We start from the raw sequence: 14,281 nt of genomic DNA, 5'->3' as shown, positions 1-14,281 counted from the left end.
TGGTGGGGTTGGCGTTCTGGGTCCAACTAAAACACTTTCTCTGAGATGAAGGATAGATTTTAAAAGGCTCCTCAGAGTGTCACGTCTATGGCCTGAACTTTTGTCTCGATTAATAGAGTCTAAGCAGGAATTGTATTAGGAATAGTAACCTCAAACTGGGTTTGTGAGGTTCTTATAGAAGGCAGATTGGCTAACCTTTAGAAATCCTTGAATTTGACTACTCTTAAAAAAAAAAAAATTTTTTTTTTTTTACCTACCAGATTCCAGATTGCCGTCAAGTTGATTCCAACTCCTAAAGGGTATATTTAATACCTCCGCAAAAAATACTTGTAATACATGTATTTGTTTAGAAACCTTTTTATACACATTAGGAAAATGTATATTCCTAATGTAGATTTTTATACCTGTAAAGATTTGTGTCTTTAGTAGTGTTTTAATTACAGAGAATTAAAAAAAAAGTTAAAATCACCTCTTGTACCACCACTCAGAGAAAACTATTAACGTTTTAATAGAATTTCTTCAGCTTAAAGTAACTGAGTTCTCTATTGTGAACTTTTTCCTTCTGCTCCTAGGCACATGGCTACCCATTCGCCCCAGAAATCTCATCAGTGTGCTCACTGTGAGAAGACATTCAACCGGAAAGACCATCTGAAAAACCACCTCCAGACTCATGACCCCAACAAAATGGCCTTTGGGTGTGAGGAGTGTGGGAAGAAGTATAATACCATGTTGGGCTACAAGAGGCACCTAGCCCTCCATGCGGCCAGCAGTGGGGACCTCACTTGTGGGGTCTGTGCCTTAGAGCTAGGGAGCACAGAGGTGCTGCTAGACCACCTCAAAGCCCATGCAGAAGAAAAACCCTCTACTGGAACCAAGGAAAAGAAGCACCAGTGCGACCACTGCGAGCGATGCTTCTACACCCGGAAGGATGTGCGGCGCCACCTGGTGGTCCATACAGGTTGCAAGGACTTCCTGTGCCAGTTTTGTGCCCAGAGATTTGGGCGCAAAGACCACCTCACACGGCATACCAAGAAGACACACTCACAGGAGCTGATGAAAGAGAGTCTGCAGAATGGAGACCTCCTGGGCACCTTCCACTCCATCTCGCCTCCATTTCAACTGAAGGCTGCTCCTCTGTCTCCTTTCCCTATAGGAGCACCTGTGCAGAATGGGCTTGCAGGTAGCTTATCAGCTGAGGTACACAGCCACCCCCACTGTCCCTCAGAACAAATCTCCCAGCCTGTGCAGGTCCTGCCAGAGCCCCTCCCCTCCCTCCACCCCTCAGCATCTCCTAGCTCTCCTCCTCCAGCCCTCCCGAATCATAAGTACAACACCACTTCTACCTCATACTCCCCGCTTGCAAATCTGCCCATCAAAACAGATACTAAAGGATTTTGCAATATCAATCTGCTCGAGGACTTGCCTCTGCAAGAGCCTCAGTCACCTCACAAGCTCAACCCAGGTTTTGATCTGGCCAAGGGAAGTGCTGGTAAAGTAAACCTGCCCAAGGAGCTGTCTGCAGATGCTGTGAACCTAACCATACCTGCCTCTTTGGACATTTCCCCCCTTTTGGGCTTCTGGCAGCTGCCCCCTCCTGCTACCCAAAATGCCTTTGGGAATAGCACTCTCAGCCTGGGGCCAGGGGAACCTCTGCCCCATAGATTAAGCTGCCTAGGGCAACAGCAACAGGAACCCCCACTAGCCATGAGCACTATGAGCCTGGGTCAGCTCTCCCTGCCCGCTATCCCCCATGTGTTCCCTGCTGCCACTGGTCCTGCTATCCTGCCTCATTTCCACCATGCATTCAGATGACTGGCTTTTCAAGTATCCTTATCCTGGAGAATGTTTTAAGAAGCATCTTAAACATCAGTTGTAATACAAGGAAGATTAGAAAGCAGGACTGGGAATATAGGGCTTATTCAGTAATGGCTGGCTAGAAATGAGTTCTCATACTGCATGTATTGTGCCAATCTGTGCTGTGTGTTATGCTTCGTACCAAATGTAACGCGCGCGTGTTCTTTAATGAAATATCGTCATAACAGACATCCAAAACAAGGGCTGCTATCTATAAATAGGTGTTTGTCATATTGAATTTAACCGTAAGCCATGATCATAATAATGTTAACTACATATATAACTTTATGTGGCATTGCCTAGTAAATGAACTATGGAAAGGTTTGGCTTTCTTCAAGTCAGGAGAACTTTTAAAATAAGAAAATAGCCTTTATATGGTATATTATAACTAGGCTGTGTATTTCTTTTCAGGGATTTTTCTACCTTCAGGGTTGGATGTAGTTTAGTTACTATTGCCATAGCCAACCTGTAGTCTTAACAAAAACAATTTCTTGTGGAACAATAGATTTCTACATTTAAAAAAGCATTTTAAGTTTAGTTTGTATATTTTCCACAAGATGCTACTATGTGAGTTATCACTGACTTCATTTATCTTAAAGACTAAACTGTATGTCAGTCATGTCTGACAGAAAAAAATAAAAAAAAAAATCACTGTGTAACCAGGTTAAGGGTAAAATAATCTAGGCGTCAGCCAAGAAAGACATTTTTGCTGACTTTAATATTGATTATATTTTTAACAGGAATTTATAAAAATATTACTGGAATTTTAAATATTTTAAGACTTTCTTTGCTGTATCTGGCTTAAACTACTACTCTGCTTAAATATTGTTTTTAATCACAAATAAAAGCATCTTTAATTCATTAATTCACTCTTAGTTTTTATTTAAAAAAAGACTACATTTTACAATGTAACTATAGTCTATCCCTGAGTTTTGGTTATCTAGCGATTTCAAAAGCTGCTTTATCTTTTTGTTTTTAGAGGCTTGTTTTTCCATGCAGATGTATATTTTACATGTAGCAAAGTCTACAAATCTTGTATACAGTGTGATTTTTACATATACCTACACCAGTGTAACCACCCAGATGGAGATATGAAACATTTCCAGCCCCTTCCTGGTCATTACTTCCAGAAAGTAACTACTATTCAGACCTCTACTCAGCATATATTATAAACTTTACCTTTTTTTTTTTTTTTTTTTTGAGTAAGATAAGTATGACTTAATGTAGAAGCTTATATGCTTCAGTTAAACTCACAGCTCGAAGAACACATTTATAAAAATTACTGTATAGGAATTCTGAATCCTTCCATAATGTTGTGTAATTTATTTCCAACATCTAGACTTGACGGCACTAGCTGTAAAAGTTAGTCTACCCTGGGCTTCCATGACCCAATTTTACCATGGTATTTGCCATTAATTTCTAGTACAAATTAAAATTTTCCTTATTGGGTTCCATCAGAAAGTTTTATCTCCCTTAAACTTGACAAGGCATTTTTTGTTTTACTTTTAAGCAGGGTAGGGGTGGGTAGAGAAAGGGAAGTCTTGATGTTGTTTGCCCACCAGAGAAGCCTGTTGACCAAACACGAGGAACCCTGGCTCACAGTTCTTAATGATAACGGCGACCCAAAAGGGCAACAGGTCTTTGTAGACAGCTTACCCAGGGTTGGGTTATAGCACGTGGAACTGACATAGTGAAGCTTAAAATGTGGGGTCCGGCTCTCAGATGTCCGAGTTCCTTAAGCCACGGTCTAACTTTAAGGGAAGAAATGAGACAATACAGGTTACTTTATTCAGACCAGGCATCCACTGCTCGGGGGTGACTAAGTCGGTCCCCTATCCCCTCTTACCTTGTCAAAGGAAGGCAATCTCCCAGAGAGAGGGTGGGCACCTCAGCTAACACCTCCCAAGGTCCATTTATAGAAGCTTCCAAAATACTTTTACGTGGCTCATTGCTGTCTTCAGTCAGTTCCAGAACACACACCTGTTATACTCAAGCATAAAACATACCATTTGGTCCTCAAAATATGTATCAGAAGAGTTTCAGATGTTGTTTACTGCACTTCAAGTGGGAGTAACTTGAGAGTCAAGTTTAGACAGGAAAAATGGCTTAATATTTCTAATTAAAATTTCCTTGAGTTTAAGAAAAAGTTCTTGGATGGAAAACTATAAGTATAAAAGAGTCTTTATATAAAGAGTTTATCAACCCCTAAAAAGAAAAACCTGTTGCCATTGAGTCATTCGACCCTTAAGACCACAAAAAGAAGGACTAGTTGAAACACCTTGGCCACCAAACAGGTGACTTCTGATTTGCAATAAGAACTAAGTGGCATTTAAAACATCTTCCTAACAAAGTGGGAGATGTTTGTAACCTGTTCGGCTCCCAAAACACTGGTGTATATGAGAAATTTCTACATGGTATGTCGATGAACATTTAAAATTGGAATAATTACTAAATATAGTTTAACGTTTATTAGAAAAAAATCAAAGCTGGGATTTCACAGCTATTATGTAGACTAAAACTAGGTAAAAACAGTTTTCCTACTAAATGAATAATGCTGACCCTTTGAATAAAGGTTCCAAGATGAACATTTCTTTAAAATCCTGTTGAATGTCCATTTAAAAGAGAGTCAAGTGAATCTTTAAATCAAGCATTATTATACAGATTGATGTGCTGTTTAATGACTTTGATTTTGAAAAATTTCAAGGGAGTAAATAAGAAAATTTGAAACCAGGTTTTACTTGTTTTAAGTGATGTCTCAGGAGGACGCCACAGGCGTGGAAACAGACATCTACTGCTCCTTCCCCTACGGTGGTATTCCTGGGTCGCAGCTGTCCAGGCTGAGCAATGTCTGCGAGCCAGTCTGAGAGCAGAAAGGAAAAGCACTTCCTTTAGAACCTCACCGTTTCCACATTCACAATGTTAAATATTCTTTAAAATTTTAATTATTCTACACAACAGCTCACAGTATCAAAAAAAAGTACCAACTTCATAGTAATCCCATTCCGTGTCACTCTCGGGGAACTGTCTTTTTGGGGAGGAATGACTTGGGGAAAAAAGGAACAGGCAGTAGCCTCCCAGATCAAAAATGAGGACTCAGTCCCTTTTCCTTTTAAGTCAGAATAGAAAACTGAATATCCTTTTCAAACTGTATGTTTAACAGTAAATTTCAAGAGCATACATTTTGTTCACCCAGCTCAGGGTTTGCTCAAATTTCTCTTTGGTTTGTCCACTGTGGATTTATTCTCTTAAAGGATCCCTAACTAAATCTTGAACACCCGGATTAGAGGTTTTTTTTGTTTTTGTTTTTTCTTACCTGGCCTCTAGGAGTTAATCTTTTTTAGGAGATTTAGTAAATCCTTGTCTGAGTTTTGCTCCAACAGCAGGATCTGCTGCCAATCCTTTGTAAACATAAACAGATTTGTTATTATGTCAAAGCAAAACATTAGCAAGGGAGTGGGAGGGGGGAAGGAATGATTGTGAAATTCCCACATTGGATTAAAAAAAATTTTTTTTTTTTTTGATAGACAAGTAGTCTCTGGTCTGGGCCAAATAGTAGGGAAGACTCGGACTGTCTCAAGGGCTTTCTCTTCTCTGCCCCTAGTCCTTCATTTGCCCATGAATGGGCCCTTCTTTGGACAACACCTCAGGTGACCCACCATTTATATTGGAAGACTCTCAGCAACCCTCTCCAGCTGCCCCAGCTTTCAAAACTTACCCTAGTGTTTGCTGCTTCACACTTCTTAGCCAGCTCTCATACTGGAAAGGGTTTGCTAAGTTTACGGAAGGCTTCAATGCCTTCCCTTCCATGATTATTTTCTATCAATTCACTGCACCATCCTTTGTGCCCAATAGCACTGTTGGGCATGGGGATGGAGGATTTTATGGAGTAGGGGCATACCAGCATGCTACAGTACAATCTGGTTTTGGCCACAGGGTATGGGACCAAATTCTTGTAGAAAATTTTTTTTTATAAAAAGGAATTAGTCCTTTTTGTCCTAGAGGCCTCCTTTCTAACTAGTGTGTTATGAAGGGAGCGTAACCAAACCACACAAGTGAATTTTGAATCAAACTGTCAAAGGACATAGGAACAGAAAGAGCTTTCAGTCCCCAGACATACATGGTTTACTTCTGCTAAAGCAGCAGCACCTGACCCTTGGATACCCATTGCCTTTGCTATACAAATTAGGTAAGGAGAGGGGCTGCTAGTGCAAGTTAAGATGCTTAACTTGTTAAAACCCACAAGCTTCAGAAATAAAAGCAGAGCCCATGCCAACAAAGCTGTACACACTACCAAAAAAACAAACTAACAGTTGCTGTCAAGTCAGTTGCAACTCATGGTGACCCCATTTGTGTCAAAGTAGAACTGTGCTCCCTTTATGCTACAATTCACTGCATGTATGAACCAAAATGGGTTTAGATCCCAAGACTACATTTTTGTAGTGAACATCTCTCTCAGTCTCAAGGTACTGAGGAAGCTGTTTCTCAATGTTACCTTCCCACCCTCTAAACCACAAGCCTCAAGAAAATGCCGCCATTATATATTTGCTGACTGGGTACAAACTTATTTTCCATCTGAACATTAGAATCTGTGAGGGTATAAGAGCTACATCTCTTTCTAAAATAACTTCCAAATATCTATAGGCTTAATGTTTGTTTTTTTTTAATGTTTATATTTTTTGACCCAGTTTTCCCAAAGTAGACAAAGATTTGCTCGGCTCTGTCACCTCCTGTTGTTACCTGGGCAGGTTGCTGAACCTCTCTCTGCCTGCTTCCTCACCTGGAAAATGGGGATGGTCATAGTATCTTTACTCCATGTTGTAAAAAATGAGAAGCACTTAAAAGAGTGTATAATGTAAGGGTAGGCAGTTGTCCATGAACAAAGGAATTACTTAGTACCCCAAAAAGTTGAAACAGTCCACGTGTTCAACAACAGCAAAAGAGCTAAGTTAAATAGTGTAATTCTGTGATACGATACTATGTTTTCACAGAAATTCTTCTGCCACAGGGGAATGTTCAAAATGTGTTAGGTGGAAAAATCAGGATGTGTAACTGGATGTGGACTCTGACCCTAAGGCTGATGAAAGGAAAAAAAGAGGACTGTGAATAGAAGAAGGAATTGGAAAAAAATATCAGTGTTAACAGTGACCATGTTAGTGTGGTGGGATTATGGGTAACTTTTATTTTCTTTACACTCTTTCTCCATTTTCTTAAAAATTTCTACAGTAAGAATGAATTCTTATATGAAAAAACTTCTAAATGCCATTTTAAAAAAAAAAAATGTTAGGCCAACTTAAAGGGCCTGGAAACAAAGCTCCTGGGCCCTCATGATTGCCTAACTTGCACTGACACAAATGTCAGAAAATGTGACACCGGTGTCTGAGGGTGTTAATCACAGAAAGTTGGACACCAACGCCTGGCACTTAGGGCCCTCCTTGCTGTAGCGCCAGCCTTCTGCTCTAACTCAAATTCTTCTTCACATCCCAATTGTTTTCTGTGCTTTGGCCAAACGGGCCATTTGTTTCCAGAGTATGTCCTCTGTATTATTGTTTTTATGTCTTTGTTCATTACTTTAGCTTTTCCCCACTAGTCAAAATCCAGCTCCTCCTGAAAGCTCATCCCAAGTGCCTCCACCTCCATGAAGCTTCCCCTCTCTCAAACCATCACCTCCACCATAAAGCCCCCAGGCAATGGCGATCTCTCTCTTGTACTCCCTGAGGACTTTTTTATCTTACTGTTAAATGTTAAACATAATTATTGTACTGTCAATCCCCCCTAGACTTTTAAGAATCCACGGACCTGGGAAGCAACCATGCAGAGTAATTGCAAGTTGAATGAAGGAACCCTCTTGAGCACCCATGGCAGTTGTTATCAACTTCTTATAAGATCACATGCTCTCGTATTAGAGGTTTTCCTGTGCATGCCCGATTTTCTCACAAGACTCTGGCTTGGATGAGGATTGTGTCCAACACATGTACTTCCCCTGTGACTTTAGAATCATGTGGTATACGTGCTAATGCTAATTTTACTATTAAACATGCTAATGCTTATTTTACTCAAGAGTTGAAGAATGAAAGCCGAGTTTTAGAGGGTTGACTACCAGCTAGATGAAAGGCTATAATAGGATTTATGTGGAAGGAGAGTGACACCAAGTGGCCTAAAAACTGCTGATTGTGAACCTAGAAATAGCAAAGCCCAATACTACCACCAGTAAAAAGATAGCCGCCTATCAAAAATAGATTAAAGCCAACCAGAAAAAAAGTAATGGACACTAGATGCAATGTTGATTCACACGTGGGCCTGTTTTACATTTACGACAGGCACTCAGTGCTCTTCTTCAAGCCGTAAACACTTCAGGGAAGTCAGCTTCCCTCAATATGCTAGTGCTTCCTCCCCAAAATAGATGGGAATTAAATATGACTAATTTAAAAGGCACTAACACCGGAAACCCTGGTGGCATAGTGGTTAAGAGCCACAGCTGCTAACGAAAAGGTCCACAGTTTGAATCCACCAGGCACTCCTTGGAAACCCTTTGGGGCAGTTCTGCTGTCTTATAGGGTTGCTATGAGTCAGAATCAACTTGACAGCAATGGGTTTTTAACACTGGCAAGGAGATCCTGGGTAACGCAAATGGTTAAGCGCCAAAAGGTTGGCTGTTCGAACCTACCCAGAGGCACCTTAAAAGACAAGCCCATCGATTTGCTTCCAAAAGTCACAGCCTTGAAAACCCAGAGCAATTCTACTCCGACACACGTGGGGTCACCATGAGTCAGAATCAACTCGGTGGCAAACAACCCTGGCAATTTTATTTTTAAATGTACACAGGCGAGGCTACAGGAAAGAAATTAGATTTTAAACAGTCTTAAACCTGAAATAAGACAAAAAGCCTGCGGAAGTTAATGAACATGACAACTGTATTCATATGCCAGTAATTTAAATAAGAAATTACAGAATCAAGATATCCACTTTTTTCTATTTCATTCATTTTGACTAGTGGGGAAAAGCTGAAGTAATGAACAAAGACATAAAAACAATAATGCAGAGGACATACTCTGGAGACAAATGGTCCATTTGGCCAAAGCATAGAAAACAATTGGGATGTGAAAAAAATTTGAGTTAGAGCAGAAGGCTGGTGCTACAGCAAGGAGGGCCCTACGTGCCAGGCGTTGGTGTCCAACGAGGAACTCATATGTGCCATGAACAGTTCTAAAAGGTAGGAATATAGTGGTAAATGAAAAATAGACAAATCTCTACCTCTTTGAAATTTACGTTCTTACATTTTTGGGGAGAAAAAAAGACAAACAAAATGAGCTAAATATATATATACTGAATATTCACCCACCCATTACTGTCAAGTTGATTCCAACTCACAGCGACCTTATTGGACAGAGTAGAACTGCCCCCATAGGGTTTCCAAGGCTGTAAATCTTTACAGAAACAGACTGCCAATGTTTTTCCCATGGAGAGGCTGGAGGGTTTGAACTGCCGACCTTTCAGTTAGCAGCCAAGCATTTAACCACTGCACCACCAGGCTTCGTCTGTTGAATGTTAAAAACCAAACCAAACCCATTTCTGTCAAGTTAGTTCTGACTCATAGTGATCCTATAGGGTTTCCAAGGAGCAGCTGGTGGATTTGAACTGCTGACCCTTTGGTTAGCAGCCAAGCTCTTAACCACTGCGCCACCAGGGCTCCTTTATTGAATATTAGATGGTGATAAATTGGGGGGGGGGCCAGGGGGAGCTAAAAAGGGAATTAGGAAGAGCTTGGTTAATTTTAAATACAGTCTCTGGAAGATGATAAAACGAAGATGATACATTAGCAAAAAACTGAAAGAAGTGAGTGAGCACAGCACAGATTACCAGGAAAGTGTTTCTAGCAGCAGGAGCAACCAGTGCAAAGGCCCTGAGGTGGGAATGTTCATGCCCCTAATGTTGAAGGACAACACCAAAATCACTAGCTGGGGCAGGATTGGGAGAAACAGCAGAAGGTGGGGTCAGATGGATCAGAGCCTAGTATAGGCCATTTGAAGCACTTTGCCTTTTACAGCATCACAGTGGTTATGAACCACCATTAACTAGTTAAGAGCAAACATGATACCATTTCGTTTAGATCTACTAGCCTACTTATCTATTTTCTAATAGGTCAGAATGATGTCTTCAAAATGTTCATAACATTACACACGGGGCCACAGGCCTTCTGAGTCCTAAGTTAGAACTCTTCCATTTATGCCTTGCTGCAACTTTGAAGTTACTGTATTGAGACCTAGGAAGGAAACACTTCTCTGTTTTCAGCATAACACTGACTTGTTGTCTTCTCCCATCTTCAGTCTCATTCCAGAGAGCAGTGGTTCTAAACCCCTGTTGCTATTGGCTGATTTGACTTTGCACATCGCCGAAGTTATCTAATCCTGTAAATTAAGAAATTTTCATTCTTGGCAAATAAGCTTGAACCTTAAACCTAAAGGGGTGCTTTTCACTTGAAGGGAACCATAATATTTTTGAGGAAATTAAGAAACTATTGTATAAAGAAATAGTCTTTCTTGAAGGACACCAATCATTACACTTTAGAAAAGAGTTTGTTAGTAAAACTTTTACCAAAGAAAGACACCTATAGTTTGGGATTATTTTTTTCTCAGTGAAAACTAAAATCTACCTCATTGTTAGTGGAACCCTGGTGGCATAATGGTTAAGAACTACAGCTGCTAACCAAAACGTTGGCAGTTCAAATCCATCACCCACTCCTTGGAAACCCTGTAGGGTATTTCTACTCTGTTCATTGTTAAGTTTTCACCGAACAGGAAAAACTTAAAGACTTTGGTTTACAAAGTTATGAGGGAATTTTTAAAATATCAGTCCAATTTCTAGCTCATGATAAAAAGCAAATCACAAAGAATTAAAACAATACTGATAAAGCTTTTTGGTGCTGTTACTTTATGAACTGTGAGACTGGCAGTTCTTACTTCTGGTTCTGATAAACCAATATACCAAACCTGTTGCCATCAAGTCAATTCCGACTCATGGAGATTCTGTGCAACAGAGTAGAACTGCCCCACAAGGTTTTCTTGGCTGTCATCTTTATGGAAGCAGATCAACAACCCTTCCATCCGTGGCATACTGCATGGGCTCAAAACACCAATCTTTCGGTTAGTAGCGAAGCACAAACCGTTTGTGCCACCCAGGGACCGAGTTCCGATAATACCTTCCAAATATGACTCCTGATCAGAGGTGACAATATGGTTATGAGTTAATTCATGCTACAGCCTGCCATAGGAAGTGGGATAGCTCAGTAGATATCTAATCCAGCTCTGCTGTGTGTCTTGGACAACTTATTCTCTCTGAGCCTCTGTTCCCCTTTCTATAAAATGCAGATATTTGGAGGGATAAAGATCAGGGAAGAAAAACTAGGTACAACGCTAGGGACCCTAATAAATACATGGCATAAATAAAAATACAAATCATAACTAACAATGTACAAATGCCAGAAGAGGAATAAGATAACTGGGAGCTCCTAAAAATTAAACACTTATGCTCATAAGATTTCACCAAAACAGTAAAAAGAGAACCTGCAGACTGAGTAAAAATTTTTTGGCTATGACATATCCGACAAGGGTCTAATCTCTAAAATCTACAAAATATTTCAACATCTAAACAACAAAAAGGCAAATAATCCAATTAAAAATGGGCAAAAGAGGTGACCAGACACTTCACCATTAGGACATTCAGGTGGCTAGCAGACTCAGGAAGAAATGCTCGTGATAACTAGCCATTAAAAAAAAAAAGCCATTAGAGAAACGCAAATCAAATCTACAATGAGATACCATCTCCTTCTGACAATACTGGCACTAATCAAAAAAACACAAAATAATAAATGTTGGACAGGTTGCAAGTAGAGAGATTGAATCTCCTATGCACTGCTGGTAGGAATGTGAAATGGTACAATTACTATGGAAAACAATGTGGCGCCTCCTTAAAAAGCTAAAAATAGAAATACCATTCGATCCAGTAATCCTACTTCTAGGAATATATCCTAGAGAACTAAGAGCCGTCACACGAATATATATATATGCACACCTATTTTTTTTTTTATGTTCATTGCAGCATTATTCACAATAGCAAAAAGATGGAAACAACCCAATTGCCAATCAACAGATGACTAGATAATCAAATTATGGTATATACACACAACGGAATACTACATAACAATAAAGAACAATGATGAAATCTGGGAAATATCTCACAGCTTGGATGAATCTGGAGAGCATTATGTTGTGAAATAAGTCAATCACAAAAGGACAAATATTATATGAGACCACAATTATAAAAACTCAAGAAAAGGTTTACACGCAGGAAAAAAAAAAAAATCTTTGATGGTTATGAGGGTGGGGAAGGATGGGGAGGGAAAATCACTAGATAGAAAACAAGTGTCAACTTTGGTGAAGAGAAAGACAACACACGATATAGGGGAACCCAGCACAACTTGACTAAGGCAAAGTCATAGAAGTTTCCTAGATACATCTAAACACCTTGAGGGACCAAGTTGCTGGGGCTGAGAGCTGGAGACCATAGCCTCAGGGAACATCTAGGTCAACTGGCATAACATAGTTCATAAAGAAAATATTCTGCATCCTACTTTGGTGAGTAGTGTCTGGAATCTTAAAAGCTTGTGAACAGCCATCAAAGATACATCTATTGATCCCATCCTGTCTGGAGCAAAGGAGAGTGAAGAAAACCAAAGATACGAGGAAAATATTAGCCTAAAGTACTAATGGATCACATGAGCCACAGCCTCCACCATCCTGAGCCCAGAACTAGTTGGTGCCTGGCTACCACCAGCAACCGCTGGGGATCACAATAGGGAGTCCTGAACAGAGCAGGAGAAAAAATGTAGAACAAAATTCAAATTCCCAAAAACACCAGACTTATTGGTCTAACAGAAACTGTAGGAACCCCTGAGAATATGGTCCCCAGACACCCTGCTAAGTCAGAACTAAAGCTACTCCCGAAGCCCACTTTTCACACAAAGATTAGACAGGCCTGTAAAACAAACGATGACACACTTGTGAGGAACGTGCTTCTTAGTTCAATCAAATATATGAGACCAAGCAGGCAACTCCTGCTCAAAAGCAAGATGAGACGGCAGGAAGGGACAGAAAAACTGGACAAATGGACACAGGGAACCCTGGGTGGAAACAGGGAGAGTGCTGTCACGTTGCGGGGATAGCAACTGATGCCACAAAACAATATGTGTATACGTTTTTGAATGAGAAACTAACTTGAGTTGTAAACTTCCACCTAGAGCACAATAACATTTAATTGAATAAAACATTTGGAGGGTTATGGTGGGGATTAAATGAAATAGATTTGGTGCACAATGAATACTATAATGGTGGTTATCATAACGCAAAATATCTTTCTATACAAAAGCAACACTGAAAGTCATTACACCTTTGGCCAACTAATGATGAACCCCAAGGGCAATCACGGTCCCTCGGACACCCCTCATTGACTCACTCACTCTGACTCACCTGACTGGTTTGGAACCACGCTGGTGGCCTGCAAGGCCCTGTTCTGTAGCAATGCTCCCACGGCACTTGTTACAGTTGGTTCTTTTGGGGGGCTCATCTGAGCCCGACCCTACAGAGGGTGAGAGAAGGACAGAGACAGCAGTTCTGTAATCTCAGGTATCACACAGGAGGTACAACAGTTGCCACTTTGATCAGCAGCAGACTGGAGTCATTTCAGGGGGTCCCTGTACCCAGGGGAAGGGGGAACACATGCCCTCCACCCCAGTAAGCGTGGTTCCTGTCCTCCTTGCTGGTGCTTAAAGCCATATCTGGGTTTGTGGGCTCTCACCCCATAATTAAGCCTTTGGGGGAGTGGTAGTACATAAATCCTATCAAACTAGCTGTACGGAGACATAAGAAGTAATTTCATGTCAACAAGGGTAGTTATGGAACGGTTTACTTTTTCATTACAGTTGAAGATGATTTTGTTTTTTAACACACAGACAGAGAAGAAAAACAGAGATTGGCAGGCAGCAAATGTTTGTAACATGGAATCCCAACATCCCCACCGGCTCTCCCGGCAGATCTGCAGCTGATGAGTCTGGGAGCAGACCAGCAGCAGCAGCATAGTTACACAAAAACAAAACAAGCACCAAAAGGCTTCTGAAGAGCTCCTTTCTACCTCCTTATGGTCCGACCTCTATTTCCATGGAAACTACCTTTCAAAGATAACCTGTAACTCAGAGTGAGAATTCCCACTTGGGCTAGGGTGGCGTTGAGATGACAGCAGGCAGCTTGTTCCCCATCCAAACAAAGCTATTTTTAGAGGCCCAGATTGGGCTTTTTTTGGGTAAGGGTATGACCCATTTTTTAAAGTTGATTATGTTTAAAATAGAAACACATTTCTGCCCGTGCTGCGAACAGCC

The 14,281-nt window shown here is 40.7% G+C and overlaps 2 protein-coding genes across 14 annotated transcripts in view; one reads left to right on the top strand and one right to left on the bottom strand.

Moving 5' to 3' along the window:
* The window catches only part of PLAGL1 (PLAG1 like zinc finger 1), a 146,348-nt gene extending 143,629 nt beyond the window's left edge, over positions 1-2,719 (top strand). For all 13 annotated transcript variants that reach the window (XM_049902707.1, XM_049902720.1, XM_049902746.1 and 10 more), the window contains one exon: positions 573-2,719. In XM_049902707.1, coding sequence (XP_049758664.1) covers positions 573-1,812 — 1,240 coding nt within the window. In that variant the 3' untranslated portion in view covers positions 1,813-2,719. The remainder of the gene's footprint in view (positions 1-572) is intronic.
* Positions 2,720-3,109: 390 nt separating this feature from the next.
* The window catches only part of ZC2HC1B (zinc finger C2HC-type containing 1B), a 61,529-nt gene continuing 50,357 nt past the window's right edge, over positions 3,110-14,281 (bottom strand). The window contains exons 7-11 of the mRNA XM_049874318.1: positions 13,377-13,485; positions 5,168-5,252; positions 4,593-4,714; positions 3,701-3,834; positions 3,110-3,605 (exon numbers count right to left, since the gene is read on the bottom strand). Coding sequence (XP_049730275.1) covers positions 5,182-5,252; positions 13,377-13,485 — 180 coding nt within the window. The 3' untranslated portion in view covers positions 3,110-3,605; positions 3,701-3,834; positions 4,593-4,714; positions 5,168-5,181. The remainder of the gene's footprint in view (positions 3,606-3,700; positions 3,835-4,592; positions 4,715-5,167; positions 5,253-13,376; positions 13,486-14,281) is intronic.

This window comes from Elephas maximus, chromosome 1, assembly GCF_024166365.1.
Source record: "Elephas maximus indicus isolate mEleMax1 chromosome 1, mEleMax1 primary haplotype, whole genome shotgun sequence".
NCBI lineage: Eukaryota > Metazoa > Chordata > Mammalia > Proboscidea > Elephantidae > Elephas > Elephas maximus.
The sequence above is the reverse complement of the archived record's forward strand: the minus strand, read 5'-3'. Positions and strand labels throughout refer to the sequence as shown.